A 15,791-nucleotide genomic window follows, 5' to 3' on the forward strand; every position below is an offset into this window, starting at 1 on the left:
CTGGGACGTGGGGACACATGGGAATACTGGGACATGACGACACCTGGACATGAGGACAAGGGCACATGGGGACACTGGGTTACCGGGACACCGGGACACTGGGACACAGGGACACAGGGACACGGGTACACTACGACACCAAGACGCCAGAATAAAGCACAGTGGGACACCGTGGCACTAGGACATCAGAGTGTGGGGACACTGGCACACCCCAGTACTGAGATGCAGGGACAGTGGGACACTGGGACACAGGAACACGGGGCCATGTGGGGCAGAGCAAAGCTGCCAGGCACAGCCCCAGCTGGGGCCTGACAGGAGCCTCCCAGCCTCAGTCCTGCCATCCTGGCCCAGCCTAATCCTCTTCCCAGTCTAGTTCCAGTATCAGCCCCAGCACCAGCCCCAGACCAGCCCTTGTAAGGACAAGGCCTGATCCCAGTCTAATCCTAATCTCTATCCAATCACAATTCTAGTCTCTGTCATAGTTCTAGTTCCTGTCCCATTCCCAGTCCTGTCCAGTCCCATTCTCAGCCCAGACCTCATCCGTTCCCTATCCTGTCCAGTTGTGGACCCAGTCTCAATCCCAATCCAGTCACAGTCCCTGTTAAATCCTAATCCCAGCCCCCTTTCCAGTCCAGGACCAGTTCAGTATAGTCCCAGTATCAGTCTCCATCCAGACCAAATCCCAATTCCAGTCCAGTCCAAGTCCTGGTTCCAGTTCAAATTCCAGACCCAGTCCATTTCCAGACCAGTCCAGCTCCTTCACAGTCTAATGCAATCCAAATCCACTCCCACCTGTATCTGGTCCAATTGAGGTCCCAGTCACAATCAAAGATCAGTCCCAGTCCAGTCAGGGTCCCAGTGCTGTCCCAGTCCAGTCCAATCCCAGTCCCAACAATGGCTTTGGTCCCAGTGCCGATCCCAGTCCCACTTCAACCCAACGCAGTCCCAGTTCTCTTCCAGTCCTGGGGTCAGTCCTGGTCAGAGCCCAGCCCTGAGTGCCAGTGCCAGTGCCAGTGCCAGTGCCAGTGCAGTCCCAGTGCCAGTGCCAGTGCCAGTGCCAGTGCCAGTGCCAGTGCCAGTGCCAGTGCCAGTGCCAGTGCCAGTGCCAGTCCCGAGCCTGCCGCTGGCCTTGACGCTCCCGGTCTCTGTCCCAGGTGCTGAAAATGGCGCCGGCCCCGCCGCGGGGCGCGACCGCACGGACGGACCGGGGAGACCGGACCCGAACGGACCAGCCGGACCTGACCAGACCCGACCTGTCCCGACCTGACCGGCTGTCCTGACCGGCCCCTTTGGAACGAACCCAAACGGACCCAAACGGGCGCGAATGGACCTGAATGGACCCACTGGGCCCGACCGGACCCGAATGGACCCGACCGGACACAAATGGACGGACTGGACTGACCAGATGGACCAGATCCGACCAACTGTGAACGGACAGCCCAGAGCGACCGGAGCTCAGCCCAGCCGGCCCGGGAGCTGTGGGGTACAGGGGCGCCGTGGGGCGGGGGCTCTGTGGGGCTGGAGGAGGCCGTGGGACAGGGGAAGCCGTGGACTTGGAGGGGCAATGGGGCGGGGGGAGCTGAGGGGGGGTCAAGGCCTGACCCAGGCCGAGTCCCGCCCCCGGCCAGGGCAGAGAATCGGGTGGGGGCTCTGCCGTGACGGACAGGCCTGTCCCGCCCCACGGAGCGTGGGGGCGGGGAACACGCGGGGGAGGGGGCGGCAACCCGGGACCCCCCGAGATGGGCTGATCGAACCCCACTCCGTGTCCCCCGGGGTCCCTGCGGCCGCCCGCGCCTCGGCTTTGCCCCATGCGCTGCCCCGGTCCCGCCCCGCGCCCCGCGGCTGCCCCCGCCCCGCTCTCCCCCCGCAGGAAGGAACCGCCGAGCCGGCACCGGGCGCGGTTTCCCGTCGCTGCGTGAGCTGCGGGCTGAGCCCCACCTCGAACCTCCGGAGGGGCTCGCCCGCCGGGACCGGGCACCCGGCACCCCCAGACATCCCCCGCCACCCCCTGCACCCCAACAGCACCCCCGCCCCTGGCTCCCAGCCCCGCGACCCCCGAGACCGGCCCCGGCTCCGGTGTCACCGTAGGACCGGCCCCGCCGACAGCCGGGGTGAAGCCCCCACCCCGCGCGGCTTCCCCGGGTACACCCCGGGGAGGGTCGCGGGGTGCAGCCCCCGCACGGCTCCCCCGGGGCGCTCACCAGGGGTCCCCGGGAGCGCCCAGCACGTCAATGGCCGGAACTGGGTGGAAGCAGCGGGAAATGGGGGGGTCCCGCCGGACATCCGCCCCACGGCGGGGGGCTGGGGGCGGCCCGGGAGCCCCCCGAGGCACCCAACAGCCCGGGGGGGAGGCACAGTGTCCTGCGGCCGGGATGAGGGTCCCTGCCACCCCCGCGGCCCCCCAAGTGCCATGTGTGTGCCCCCATGAGTGTTGTGTCCCCCCTCTGGGTGCCATCGCTGTGTCCCCGGGGTGCCATGTCCACCGCATTGCCATGTGTACGCTCCCCTGGTGCCACTCGTGTCCCCCCAGTTCCATGTTTGGTGCCATGTCCTCTTCAGTGCTGTCCCCCCCAAGTGCCATGTGTCCCCCCCTGGGGGCCGTGCATGCCCCCCAGTGCCATATATCCCCCCAGTGCCATCTATCCCCCCAGTGCTGTGTCCCACCCGGGTGTCGTGTGTGTTCCCAAGTCTCCCCAAAGGCCGTGTCCCCGTGTCCCTGCCATGTGTGCCTTGCCCCTCTCTGGGTGCCATCACTCCCTCCCCATGGCCACATGCCAGGGGGCCGGGGGTCACACTGGGGTCGGCGCCCCCCGGTGGGTCCCCGGTATGTCCCACGCCGCGTGGCGGTGGCAGTGGCGGTGGCAGCGGCGGTGACGGTGGCGGTGGCGGTGCCCATTGTGTGCGGGGCGGGGGCGTCGCGGCCTCGTCACCACTTCCCCGGGCTGTAGGAAGCGGGAAGCGGCCGCTCCCGGCTCAGTGGGGCCGCGATGGGGAACCTGCCGGGGGTCCTGCCCGGAGCCCCCCGCGCCTGCCCCGGCCTCGGGCTCTGCTCCCGCCCGCGCGGCCCCGTGCCCGAGGACCCCCCCGTCACCGCTGCCCCCGCCGCTGTCACCGAGACCCCCAGGTGGGTGCCCAGGCGGGACAGACGGGGTGGGATGGGGAGGAATGGGGTGGAAAGGACGGACGGGGCACCGGGGCACCAGCACTCACCTGCCACAGCCCCGAGCCTCGTCGGGGACCCCCTTCTCGCTCGCGGGGACGCTCGCACATGGCCGGAGTCCACCAGAGACGTGTCCCCGCCGTGGAGGTGTCCCCGCCGTGGAGGTGTCCCCGACGGGGTGGCTGGCATGGGGCACCGGGGCAGAACAGGACCCCGCCGGCAGCAGAGCCCTGTGCGCGTTGCCCGTGGGGTCGTGACAGTGTCTCCTGTCCCACGGCGTGGTCCCAGCAGCCCACGGGATCCGCTGGGGGGGGCTGGGGCAGATGGGATCTGGGGGCATATAGGGGGACATATGGGGAGGGTGTCTGGGGTCCAGTGGGGATGGAGGCGTGGGGACCCCACACCTCGGAGGGGCCGGGTACGGGACGGGGGCGTGTCCCCCCCGAGGTGGCCCGGAGCCCGGTCTGACTCATGTCCATTGTTCACACTCACACGAGGGCCAGGAACGCCCCGCGCCCCCTCCATCCTCTGACCCCTCAACTCCTGACCCCTCCAACTCAGCCCCCTGTATCTTGATCTCGCATTCCCTGATTTCCCAGCTCAGCACCGCATCCTCTGTTCCCCCATCCCCTGATCGCCCCCAGCTCAGTCCCCCCAACCTCTGCCCCTCCCGAGGCACCCCCATCCTCTGAGCCTCCCCATCCCCTCTATTCCCTGCCGCGCCCCAGCCCCAACAAGTGGATCCGCGGGCTCGGGACCCCCCCGCCCCCAGCACCACCAGATGCTGGGGAAGTCCCCGGACCTCCCCCGCTGTCCCCGCCACAGCGCACCCACGGTGCCCAAGTGTCGCCGTCCCCTCGGACAGGTCCCCGCACCGCGGGGTCCCGGTGTCAGAGACGCGGGAGCAAGTGGAGGAGGGAGGGACGTGCGTTTCTCCCCAAGCCCCCCGAGTCCCCCGGCGGGGCCCCCCGTGCCCGGGCAGGTCTCAGGGGTGTCCCGTGTCACTGCCAGCCCGGCGCCCTCTTCCCCGGTGGAGCCCCCTCGCTTCGCCCGCCTGAAGAACTGGGAGACCGGGAGCATCAGCTATGACACGCTCTGCGCCTCGGCGGGGCAGGTCCGGGGGCGCGGGGGGCGGCACGGAGTGGAAGTGGGGCTGAAGGGGTGAAAAGGCGGGGGGAGAGCTGCAGAAGGATGGGGGGCGGGTTGGAGCTGCGGGTTGGGGGGCTGTAGGATGGGAGGCAGATAGGGGGGCAAAGGGGGCAGGGCTGGGGGGGCAAAGGGGGCAGGGCGGAGGGGGCAGATTTCTGGGGTGCCAGGGTGACAGACACGGGCGGCGCAGAGTGTGGAAGGGGATAGAGGGACGGGGGTCCCGGCGGCTCACCTGGTGACCCTCCAGGAGGTGCCGTGCTCGGGGCAGCGCTGCCTGGGGTCGCTGGTGCTGCCGCGGCCGCTGCCCGCCCCGACCCCCGAGGGGACGCGACCGCCCGAGGAGCTGCTGGAGCTGGCCCGGGACTTCATCACGCAGTACTACGTGTCCCTGCGGCGGTGAGCGCGGGCGGGACCCCCACGGCGGGCACGGGCACCCCACGGCCCCGGGGCACCCACAGCCCCAGCCTTGCCCCAGGCACCCCACCTCCACCCCAGAGCTCCCCACAGCCTGGACCTCCCCTGCGCCAAGGCACCCCCACAGCCCCACCCCTGCCCCAAACACCTCCACAGCCCTATCCCTTTCTTGGGATACCCCAAAAACCCACCCCTGCAGCAAAGTATCCCCAGCCCCATCCCTGTCCGGAGCATTCCACATCCCCATCTGCACACCAGGGTACCCCCATAGCTCCAAACATGCCCTGGGGTGCCCCATATCCCCACCTCTCCCCCAAAGTACACCCATATCCCCCATCCCTGTCCTGAGACATCCCATATCCCCATCCCTGCCCTGGGACACCCCATATCCTCATCGTTGCCCTGGGACACCCCATATCCCCATCCCTGCCCTGGGACACCCCATATCCCCATCCCTGCCCTGGGACATCCCATATCCCCATCCCTGCCCTGGGACACCCCATATACCCTATCCCTGCCCTGGGACACCCCATATCCCCTATCCCTGCCCTGGGACATCCCATATCCCCTATCCCTGCCCTGGGACATCCCATATCCTCATCCCTGCCCCAGTGCACCCTGCACCACTGTCGCTGCTTGCCCCCTACCCCCGAAGGTGGCAGTGTTTTGGGGGTGCTGGGGGTGGTCCCGGCGTCTGTGCGTGCTGAGGGTGCCCCTGCAGGGAGAACTCCCCGGCGCACACGCAGCGGCTGCGGGAAGTGGCCGCGGACATCGCGGCCTCGGGCTCGTACCGGCTGCGGGAGCCCGAGCTGGCGTTCGGCGCCAAGCAGGCCTGGCGGAACGCGGCGCGCTGCGTCGGCCGCATCCAGTGGAACAAGCTCCAGGTGCGACCCTCACCCACCGCAGCCCGCGGGGACAGTGACACGTGAACACCTCAAACTCCACCAAACCAAACCAAAGGCTCCCCACGCCACAGGAGCCCCACCCCTTCTCACGGGCACCCACGGGGACCAACACCCCCATAGTCACCCCCACACCACGGGGGTGACCCTCATACCGTGCCCCGTGTCCTGTGGTGACCCCACCCCACAGAGACCCTGCCTTGCACCTGTTGCACCGGAACCCCCACCCCAGGGGACCCTGACTGACGGAACCCCTGCCCTACGGGATCCCGGTTCCACAGGGAATTCCTGCCCCAACAAAGACCCCACACTATCCCCGCCCCATGGGGACCCCTGGCCCAAAGGACCTCCTGACTTGCTGATTCCCCCGGGGACTCCCCACACCCACCCTGTCCCACCGCAGGTGTTTGATGCCCGGGACTGCGCGGGGCTGGGGGAGATGTTCAGCCTCCTCTGCTCCCACATCCAGTTCGCCACCAACCGGGGCAACATCCGGTGAGAATCTCCCCGGCACCCCCTGCCCCCCGCGGCCGCAGGGTGTCCTGACAGCCCTCCCGGCCCCCCCAGGTCCGCCATCACCATCTTCCCCCCGCGGGCTCCGGGACGCGGTGATTTCCGCATCTGGAACCCGCAGCTGATCCGCTACGCCGGGTACCGGCAGCCCGACGGCTCCGTGCTGGGTGACCCTGCCAATGTGGACATTACCGAGGTGGGGGAACCCCTGCGCCCCCGGGCCCCCCTCAGCACCTCCCCATCTCTCCTCTATTCCCTCTCCATCCCCACCTCAATCTTCCCTCCATGCCGCCCTCCATTCCCATCATCTCTCTTCCTCCTCCCTCCTCATACTACTCCACCCCCCTCTCCATCTCCCCTCCATCCCCCCCATCCTCTTCATCTCCCCCAAATCCCTGCACCCCCAAACGCCTCCCGGAGGCCGCCCCTGACGCTGTCCCCCCCAGCTCTGCATCCAACACGGCTGGACTCCCGGGGGGGGCCGCTTCGACGTGCTGCCGCTGCTGCTGCAGAGCCCCGACGAGTCCCCCGAGCTGTTCCCACTGCCCCCGGAGCTGGTGCTCGAGGTGCCGCTGCACCACCCCACGTGAGTGGCGCTGTGACCCCCGGAATCTCTGACCAGGGGCTCTCCCGGTGACCTGGGCTGAGGTCCCACCGGGTCAGCCCTGGGGGGGGCTGGAGAGGGGATGGGCTGGGGGATGGAGGTTGGGGAACCCCACTGGGGACATGGAGCAGACACGGGTCTGATCCCAACCCTGATGGATACTGGAATGCCGGCACCTTCCCGGGCTGGGCTACTGGGTTGTTGACACCCTCCTGGGCCGGATTCCGGAATCCTGGGCTGCTGATCCTCTCCCTGACCGAGCTGGTAGTGTGCTGACCCTCCCTGGGTGGGACACTGGGTGCAGGTGGGACAGAGGTCGGGTACCCATTCTGGGGGCTGTGTGGGTCTGTGAGGGTGCGCCCTCACCCCCCGCGCCCCCAGGCTGGAGTGGTTCTCGGAGCTGGGGCTGCGCTGGCACGCGCTGCCGGCCGTGGCCAACCTGCTGCTGGAGATCGGGGGGCTGGAGTTCCCCGCGGCGCCCTTCAACGGGTGGTACATGGGCACCGAGATCGGCTCGCGCAACCTCTGCGACCGCCACCGCTACGACGTGCTGCCCGTGAGCCCCGGCACCCCGGGACCCCCCAGGGACCCCCCAGGGAACCCCAGGGAACCCCCAGGGACCCCACAGGGACCCCCCAGGGAACCCACAGGGAACCCCCAGGGAACCCACAGGGACCCCCCAGGGAACCCCCAGGGACCCCCCAGGGAACCCCCAGGGACCCCACAGGGACCCCCCAGGGAACCCACAGGGACCCCCCAGGGAACCCACAGGGACCCCACAGGGACCCCCCAGGGAACCCACAGGGACCCCCCAGGGAACCCACAGGGACCCCACAGGGACCCCCCAGGGAACCCACAGGGACCCCACAGGGACCCCCCGGGGAACCCACAGGGAACCCACAGGGACCCCCCAGGGACCCCACAGGGAACCCACCGGGAACCCACAGGGACCCCACAGGGACAGCCCTGGGACAGCCCTGGGACTCACTGGGGGCCCCCCGGTACTCCCCGAGATTTCCCTTGGGACCCACACTGGGCCCCCCCAGAGTCTCCCTGTGACTCCCACTGGGATCACTCTGGGACCCCCTTCAGGCCCATCTGGGGACCCTCATCAGAACCCCCCCGAGACCCCACCAGGACCATGCTTGGATCACTCCTGGGAGCTCCCCCAGAATCCCCCCGGGAGCCCTCTGGTGCCCCAAACAGACACCACTAGGACCCCATCCGGGACCCCTTGGGGACCCCCTGGCTGCCCCCTGGCCAACCCTGCCCTGCTGACCCCCGCAGGAGGTGGCCCAGCGCATGGGGCTGGACACAGGATCCAGCTCCTCCCTCTGGAAGGACCGGGCGGCTGTGGAGGTGAACGTGGCCGTGCTGCACAGCTTCCAGGTGGGACCCCCTCTGGGACCCCCACACTGCTGGGATCCCCCTAGCTGGGAACTCCCCACGGCTGGGACCCCCCTACGGGGACACTGTCAGTGCCAGGACCCCCAGTGCTGGGAGCCCCACACTGCCGGGCCATGGGAGCTCCCACACCCTGCGCCCCCCATCCCCACTGGTAGCCCAAGTTTCCATTGCCCCCTGTCCCCACAGGTGGCCCAGGTGACCATCGTGGACCACCACGCAGCCACCGAGTCCTTCATGAAGCACCTGGCGGCGGAGGGGCGGGCGCGGGGCGGGTGTCCCGCAGACTGGGCCTGGATCGTGCCGCCCCTCTCGGGCAGCCTCACGCCTGTCTTCCACCAGGAGATGGTCAACTACCACCTGAGCCCCACCTTCCGCTACCAGGTGGGACCCCTGCCCCACAGATCCTGTCCCGCTGCCCCCTCCTGCTACCAGGCATGGAGCTGGACCCACAGACCCTGCTCCATGGCTCCCCAGCCCCTCTGCCCCACCTCCCCGGGCTGCAGGTGCCAGAGCAGCGGCTGCTGCTGCAGCCCCAGGTCACTGAGAGCCTCGCTCAGCTGGCACTGACCCCCCTTGGCCCCCCTGGACTTTCTGTGACTGCCCTGGGCATTGCAGGATCCCAACTCCTGCATCACTCTGCACTGGCATCCACCCCACAGCTGCCCCCGGGACACCCCACAGCAACCCCCAAGCACCCCCTGGGACACCTCCAGCACCCAGCAGAGGCTCTCCCTCAGCCCCTTTGGGAGCCTTGCAGCCCCCCATGAGCCCCCATCACCCCAACCCCTCTTCCCAACAGCCAATCCCCCCCACAGACCCCAACCCCTCTGCTCCACAGACCCACAGACCCCAACCCCTCTGCTCCACAACCCCACAGACCCCAACCCCTCTGCCCCACAACCCCACAGACCCCAACCCCTCTGCTCCACAGACCCACAGACCCCAACCCCTCTGCCCCACAGACCCCAACCCCTCTGCCCCACAGCCCCACAGACCCCAACCCCTCTGCCCCACAGACCCCAACCCCTCTGCCCCACAGCCCCACAGACCCCAACCCCTCTGCCCCACAGCCCCACAGACCCCAACCCTCTCACAACCCCCCCGGCCCCTCTGCCCCACCACCGCCCCCCTCCCGCCCCGCAGCCGGACGCCTGGAAGGTTTACGTGTCCAAAGGCACCACTGTCACCCGGAGAAAGACCTTCAAGGAAGTGGCCAAGTAGGTGAACCCCACGATCCTGGGGGTCCCATGGGAGTTCTGGGATCCCCTGGGAATCCCGTGCTGATCCCACGGGGGCCCCGGGGGTCCCACAGCGCTGTTAAGATCTCGGCCAAGCTCATGGGACATGTGATGGCACGACGGGTCAAGGCCACCATCCTCTATGCCACGGAGACTGGGAAATCACGGACTTACGCTTGGAATCTGTGCCAGCTCTTCCGCCGGGCATTTGATCCCAAGGTTTGGAGGGAAAAGGGGGAGAACTGGGGCAGCTCCCCTCACCCACCTTCCCCCAGGGGCCAAAGGCCAAATGCCCTGTGGCGGGGTTTGGGTGAGGGGAGAGGCCTGGTGCAGCTCCGTGGAGGGACCCTAATCCTGGAATTCCATGAAGGTGCTGTGCATGGATGAGTACGATGTGGTGGCCCTGGAGCATGAGACCCTGGTCTTGGTGGTCACCAGCACATTTGGGAATGGGGACCCTCCAGAGTGTGCCGAGGTAGGGACGGGATGGGATAATGGGATGGGATAATGTGATGGGATAATGGGATGGGATAATGGGATAATGGGATGGGATAATGGGATGGGATGGGATGGGATGAGGATGAGGTGACATTCTGCCCCCCACAGAGCTTCTCCAAGGCGCTGATGGAGATGACATCGCCGTACACTGGCACGTCCCAGGCGGAGCCGCCCATGTGAGGACACCAGGGGTCCTGGGGGGTCCCCACTGGGGCCAGGCAGGATCCCCCCAGCCCCCCTCACCCCCCTAATACCCCCAGGAGCTACAAGCTGCGGTTCAACAGCGTCTCCCAGTCCGACCAGCTTGTGTCCTCCTGGAAGAAGAAGCGACGGCAGCTGAGCAACACAGACAGTGCAGGAACCTTGGGAGCCCTGCGGTACCGGGGCCATGGGGAGGGCACGGGGTGGTCTCCCCAGCCTGGCATGGTGGGAGTCCTGCAGTCCCACAGGGAGGGGCATGGCCACAGGAACAGGGATGGGCTCCTTGCCTGGGCACGCTGCCCTGCTGGGGCTCGGGGTGCCCCTACAGGGACTCCCACCGGCACTGGCAGCTCCACCCCCCCTGCCCCGCGGATGTGGGTGGGGGCAGGAGCTGCCCCCGCGGTCCCCAAGCCGTGACCCCCTCATGTAAAGGCCTGATAATGGCCTGAGCCCTCTGACTTTGGGGATCCCCCCTGGTGCATCCCCACCCAGGTTCGCGGTGTTCGGGCTGGGGTCCCGGGCGTACCCCCACTTCTGCGCCTTTGCGCGGGCCGTGGACACGCGGCTGGAGGAGCTGGGCGGGGAGCGGGTGCTGCCCCTGGGCGAGGGCGATGAGCTGTGCGCCCAGGAGGAGTCGTTCCGCACCTGGGCTCGCCAGGTGTTCCAGGTACGGGGCTGGGGGCCCCCAGGAGCCGTTCTGCCCCCGGGCACCCCTGGTCCTCCGGGTGCCAGGGTTGGGGGCACCCACAAGCCCCCACGCTTGGCACCAAACGCCCCCCCGTACCCCCAGGCTGCCTGCGAGACGTTCTGCGTGGGGGACGGCGCGGGGGGCGCCGAGGAGCTGTTCGCCCCGCCCCAGGGCTGGAAGCGCCAGAGGCACCGGCTGGTGCCACAGCCCCAGGCCACCGAGACCCTGGCCGGTACCGACTCCTCCGGGACCCCCCAGACCCTGCGGGACCTCCTGACCACCCGTGTCCCCCCCACCTGTCACTGGCACCTGCCCCGTGGCCCTCTGAGACACCCCATAGCAGCCCCTGAGCACCCTGTGGGATTCCCTCACACCCCACAGCTCTGGGGACCACCCCCCAACCCCCAGGCACTCCTCCAGCCCCTCATGACCTCCCCAAGACCCTTTGGTTCTCCCCAGCCCGCCATGGCTGTCCAGCCCCTGTGCCCCTCCATGTCCCCCCAAACCCCTGTTCCTCCCCAGCCCCTCCGTGTCCCCTCGTGACCATCCGGTCCCTCCAGTGCCCCTATGACCCCCAGCATCCTATGGCCCCCAGCCCTACATGTAGCCCTGTGTCCCCTGTGTGTCCCCTGTGTGTCCCCAGCGCCCCGTGTCCTCCTCAACCAGCCATGACCACCAGCCTCCCGTGTCCCCCAATGCTCTGTCCCCTCCCACGCATTCCATGTCCCCCCGGGTCCCCCATGTCCCCCCGGGTCCCCCATGACACCCCCGCGCCCCCCAGGACTGTCCCAGCTGCACAAGCGCCAGGTGTTCCCCTGCTCGGTGCTGTCTGTGGAGAACCTGCAGAGTGAGGAGTCCAGGTGAGACCCCCCTGCACAGGGACCCCCACCCTGCCACCCTGCCACCCCCGGGATCTCCAGTCCCCTCCACATCCCCAGGACACCCCCACTGCCGGCACTCCCGGACCGCTTTCCCCTCAGTGTCCCCATCCCGTGTCTGCTCGTCCCCCGCTGACCCCTCCCTCACCCCGCTGACCCCTCCTTCATCCCGCTTTCCCCCCGCCCCTCCCGTGGTCCCAGGCCCCCCTCACCGCCGCCCCTGCACCCACCCCTGCCGTGCCCCTTGCCCCCAAGAGCCGCAGACCCTCGCGTTCCCGGTGCCCCGGTGCCCCGGTGACCCCGGTGCCCGCAGCCGGCAGACGCTGCTGGTGCGGGTGGGCTGCGCGGAGCAGGGCGGGCTGCGGTACCTGCCCGGAGACCACCTGGGCGTGTTCCCCGCCAACCGCGAGGAGCTGGTGCGGGGCGTCCTGGAGCGCGTGGAGGACCCGCCGCCCCCCGAGCAGCCCCTGGGGATGGAGAGCCGCGACGGGGACCCCGCCGGTACCGGGGGCACGGGGGGACGGGGGGACCCCGCCGGTACCGGGGGGGCACAGGAGGGTGTCCCACCGCTACGGACCGGGGGAAGATGGGGAAGGGCTGAGGCTTGGGAAGAGAAAGAGGAAGAGGAAAGGGAAGAAATTGGGGCAGGGGAAGAGGAAGGGTCTGGGGAAAGGAATAGGAAGGGACAGAGGAAGAGGCTAGGACTTGGGGAGGGGGGTGGGAGGAAGAAGGAAAAGAGGAAGGGCCTTGGGAGGGATACAGGACAGAACCGAGCACCACAATCCCCCCATCCCCAGGCGGGTCCAGCCCCGGGCCCCGCTGGGTGCTGCAGACCCGGCTGCCCCCCTGCACCCTGGCCCAGGCTCTCACCTTCTACCTGGACGTGGCGGCTCCCCCGACCCCGCAGTTCCTGCAGCTCCTGAGCTCGCTGGCGCGGGACCCTGCGGAGCGGGAGCGGCTCCAGCGCCTGGCACAGGTGAGGGGGGCCGGGGAAGGTCTGGGGGGGGCTGGGATGCTGGGGCGCTGATTTATCCTCCCTGGCTGGGATGCTGGGCTGATGCCTCCCCCTCCCTGGCTGGGATATTGGGGTGCTGACTCCCCCTCCCTGCCTGGGATATTGGGGTGCTGACTCCCCCTCCCTGGCTGGGATATTGGGGTGCTGACTCCCCCTCTCTGGCTGGGATGCTGGGGGGCTGGGGTGCCAGTTCCCTTGCAGTCGGATGCTGGGATGCTGATCCCCTCGCTGACTCTGGGACGCTGATCCGCTGCCTCACTGGATACTGGGATGCTGCCACCCCCACCCCGGGCTGGTGCTGCTCCCCTCGGCCTGGTGCCAGGCACTGGGGGTCCCGGGGGCCGAGTGGGGGTGCCCGGTGTCCCAGCCCTGTGCCCGCAGGACGCGCGGCTGTACGAGGAGTGGAAGTGGTTCCGGTGCCCGACGCTGCCCGAGGTGCTGGCCGAGTTCCCGTCCGTGGCCCTGCCGGCGGCGCTGCTGCTCTCCCAGCTCCCGCTGCTCCAGCCCCGCTACTACTCCATCAGCTCGGCCCCCGGCGCCCACCCGGACGAGATCCACCTCACCGTGGCCGTCGTCACCTACCACAGCGAGAGTGAGCGGGGACGGGGACGGGCTCCGTGGGGCACCTCCAGGGCATCTTCAGGGGCTCCAGGGCACCTCCAGCTCATCTCCGGGGTTTCCAGAGCACCTCCAGTGTCCCCAGAGCACCTTCAGGTCCCCCCCTCCGCCAGCCCTGCTTGGGCACACAGCCCCTGCGGGGGCCTCTGTGGGGGTGGCCCTTGGGAGTGCCACCCACCACCGGCCCCCTCTGGTCCCCACAGACGGGCAGGGTCCCCTCCACTACGGCGTCTGCTCCACGTGGCTGGCGCGGCTGCAGCCGGGGGACACAGTGCCAGCCTTCATCCGGGGGTAAGGGATCACTGTCCTGCCACCTGTGTCCCCTGCCTGCCCTCCCTGTCCCCCGCCTGCCCTCCCTGGCCCCTGCCTGCCCTCCCTCTCCCTCTGCCTGCCCTCCCTCTCCCTCTGCCTGCCCTCCCTGTCCCCCACCTGCCCTCCCTGGCCCCCGCCTGCCCTCCCTGGCCCCCACCTGCCCTCCCTCTCCCTCTGCCTGCCCTCCCTGTCCCCCACCTGCCCTCCCTGGCCCCCGCCTGCCCTCCCTGTCCATCCTCCCCAACTGCTCCCCTACATGTCCCCTGCCTGCCCCATTTCCCGACCTCCCCATTGGGGCCGGGCCCGAGGCCCCCCCAGGTGACCCCGACTGCTGCAGGGCCCCCTCGTTCCGGCTGCCGCCCACCCCCGACACCCCCTGCATCCTCGTGGGCCCTGGCACCGGCGTCGCGCCCTTCCGCAGCTTCTGGCAGCACCGGCTGCACCTGCTGCGCGCCGGAGGTGGGGACAGGGGACAGGGCTGGGGACAGGGGGCAGGGCTGGGGACGGGGGACAGGGCCAGGGCCAGGGGACATGGCTGGGGACAGGGCTGGGGACAGGGGACATGCGGGGCCACGGGCAGGGGTACAGGGGCCATGGGGCACCAGAAGAAGGGGACGGGGAAATAGTGATGGGGATGCGGGGACAGGTGGTTGGGAGGACGGGGGGACAGGGACCGGGGATGGGAGGGATGCGGGGCGTGGGGACATGGGGACATGGGCACAGGGACACACGGACGTGGCAGCTCTGGGACACAGGACAAGAGGCATGGTGACAGTGAGCAAGAGGTTGGGGATGTGGGGACATGGGGAAGGGGGGGATGTGGGGGCTGCGGGACAGGGCTGAGCGGGGCTGTAGGGACGTGGGGTGTGGGGACACGAGGACACTGTCCCCCCGCAGGTGGCCCTCTGGGCCCCATGGTGCTGGTGTTCGGGTGCCGCTCATCCGCCCTGGACCACATCTACCGCGAGGAGATGGAGCAGGCGCGCGAGCAGGGCGCCCTCAGCCAGGTGCTCACGGCCTTCTCCCGCCAGCCCGGCACCCCCAAGGTGTGACGGGGACAGGGGATGGGGCTGGGACTGAGAGGGGATGGGATGGAGACAGACTGGGAGGGGCAGGGAGCTACGGTGGGGACAAGGACAAGGTGAGTTTGGAAATGGAGGCAACAGGGATTGGTGCTGGACACCAAGCCGGAGATGGAGGTGAGGGGCTGGGGACACAGACAAGGACAGGGACAGCCCACAGAGGGTCAGGGCGGGGATGGGGACCTGGGGACAGGCTGGGTGGGTGCAGGATGCCATCCTCTGTGTGTCCCCAGACGTACGTGCAGGACGTGCTGCGGGCACAGCTGGCAGCCGAGGTGCACCAGGTGCTGTGCCAGCACGGGGGCCACATGTACGTGTGCGGGGACGTCACCATGGCCACCGAGGTGCTGCAGACCGTGCAGCACATCCTGGCCCAGGAGGGCAACATGACACTGGGGCAGGCCGGGGACGTCATCAGCGAGCTGAGGGTAAGGGACACGGGAACACCGTGGGGGACACACCGGTGGACACCACGGGGGCCACGCCCTGACGCCTGTCCCGCAGGACAAGAACCGCTACCACGAGGACATCTTCGGGCTGACGTTCCGCACGCAGGAGGTGGCCCTGCGCATCCGCAGCCAGTCCTTCTCCCTGCAGGAGCGGCGCCCGCCGGGCCCGGCGCCCTGAGCGCAGGGACACGGGGGACACGGGGGACACGGGGCTGTGCCCCCCTGCGGCCGTGGCCCCCGTCCCGCCACCCCCCAGTAAAGTTTAGTTTTGATACCCCCGGCCCGACACTTTGGCTCCCGCGGTGGCACTGGGGCACAGGAGGTGGCACAGGGAAGGACAGGCTTTGTGACACCCCTGGGGTCACCGGAGGTGGCACAAGGAAGGACAGGCTTTGTGACACCTCTGGGATCACCAGAGGTGGCACAGGGAAGGACAGGCTTTGTGACACCCCTGGGGTCACCCGGCCACCCTCCAGACATGAGGGGTGGGAAATGGGGGGCAAAAGGACACAGCCATGGTCCTGTGGCTCTGAGGGGTGGGAAATGGTGGGAGGGGGCCAGGGCCATGGTCCGGTAGCTCTGAGGGGTGGGAAATGGTGGGAGGGGGCCAGGGCCATGGTCCTGTAGCTCTGAGGGGTGGGAAATGGTGGGAGGGGGCCAGGG

At 68.9% G+C, this 15,791-nt stretch overlaps 1 protein-coding gene across 2 annotated transcripts; it reads left to right on the forward strand.

Moving 5' to 3' along the window:
• Positions 1 to 2,097: 2,097 nt before the first annotated feature.
• On the forward strand, positions 2,098 to 15,395 carry NOS3 (nitric oxide synthase 3). 2 transcript variants are annotated; one of them, XM_063418336.1, is made up of 26 exons: positions 2,098 to 3,124; positions 4,172 to 4,274; positions 4,557 to 4,705; positions 5,445 to 5,607; positions 6,029 to 6,120; positions 6,193 to 6,334; positions 6,585 to 6,724; positions 7,124 to 7,298; positions 8,030 to 8,131; positions 8,336 to 8,530; positions 9,293 to 9,366; positions 9,462 to 9,606; positions 9,758 to 9,862; positions 9,994 to 10,061; positions 10,146 to 10,262; positions 10,579 to 10,753; positions 10,877 to 11,006; positions 11,556 to 11,634; positions 11,966 to 12,189; positions 12,450 to 12,628; positions 13,049 to 13,259; positions 13,489 to 13,576; positions 13,935 to 14,056; positions 14,495 to 14,643; positions 14,913 to 15,107; positions 15,184 to 15,395. In XM_063418336.1, the coding sequence occupies exons 1-26, from the start codon at positions 2,988 to 2,990 to the stop codon at positions 15,304 to 15,306; spliced, it is 3,582 nt and encodes a 1,193-aa protein (XP_063274406.1). In that variant the 5' UTR covers positions 2,098 to 2,987; the 3' UTR covers positions 15,307 to 15,395. The 2 variants fall into 2 exon arrangements, with proteins under 2 accessions (XP_063274406.1, XP_063274415.1); XM_063418345.1 differs by having other exon boundaries at positions 2,669 to 3,124; positions 11,966 to 12,153; positions 15,184 to 15,392.
• Positions 15,396 to 15,791: the final 396 nt, after the last annotated feature.

The sequence above is a fragment of the Prinia subflava genome, chromosome 1 (assembly GCF_021018805.1).
Source record: "Prinia subflava isolate CZ2003 ecotype Zambia chromosome 1, Cam_Psub_1.2, whole genome shotgun sequence".
NCBI lineage: Eukaryota > Metazoa > Chordata > Aves > Passeriformes > Cisticolidae > Prinia > Prinia subflava.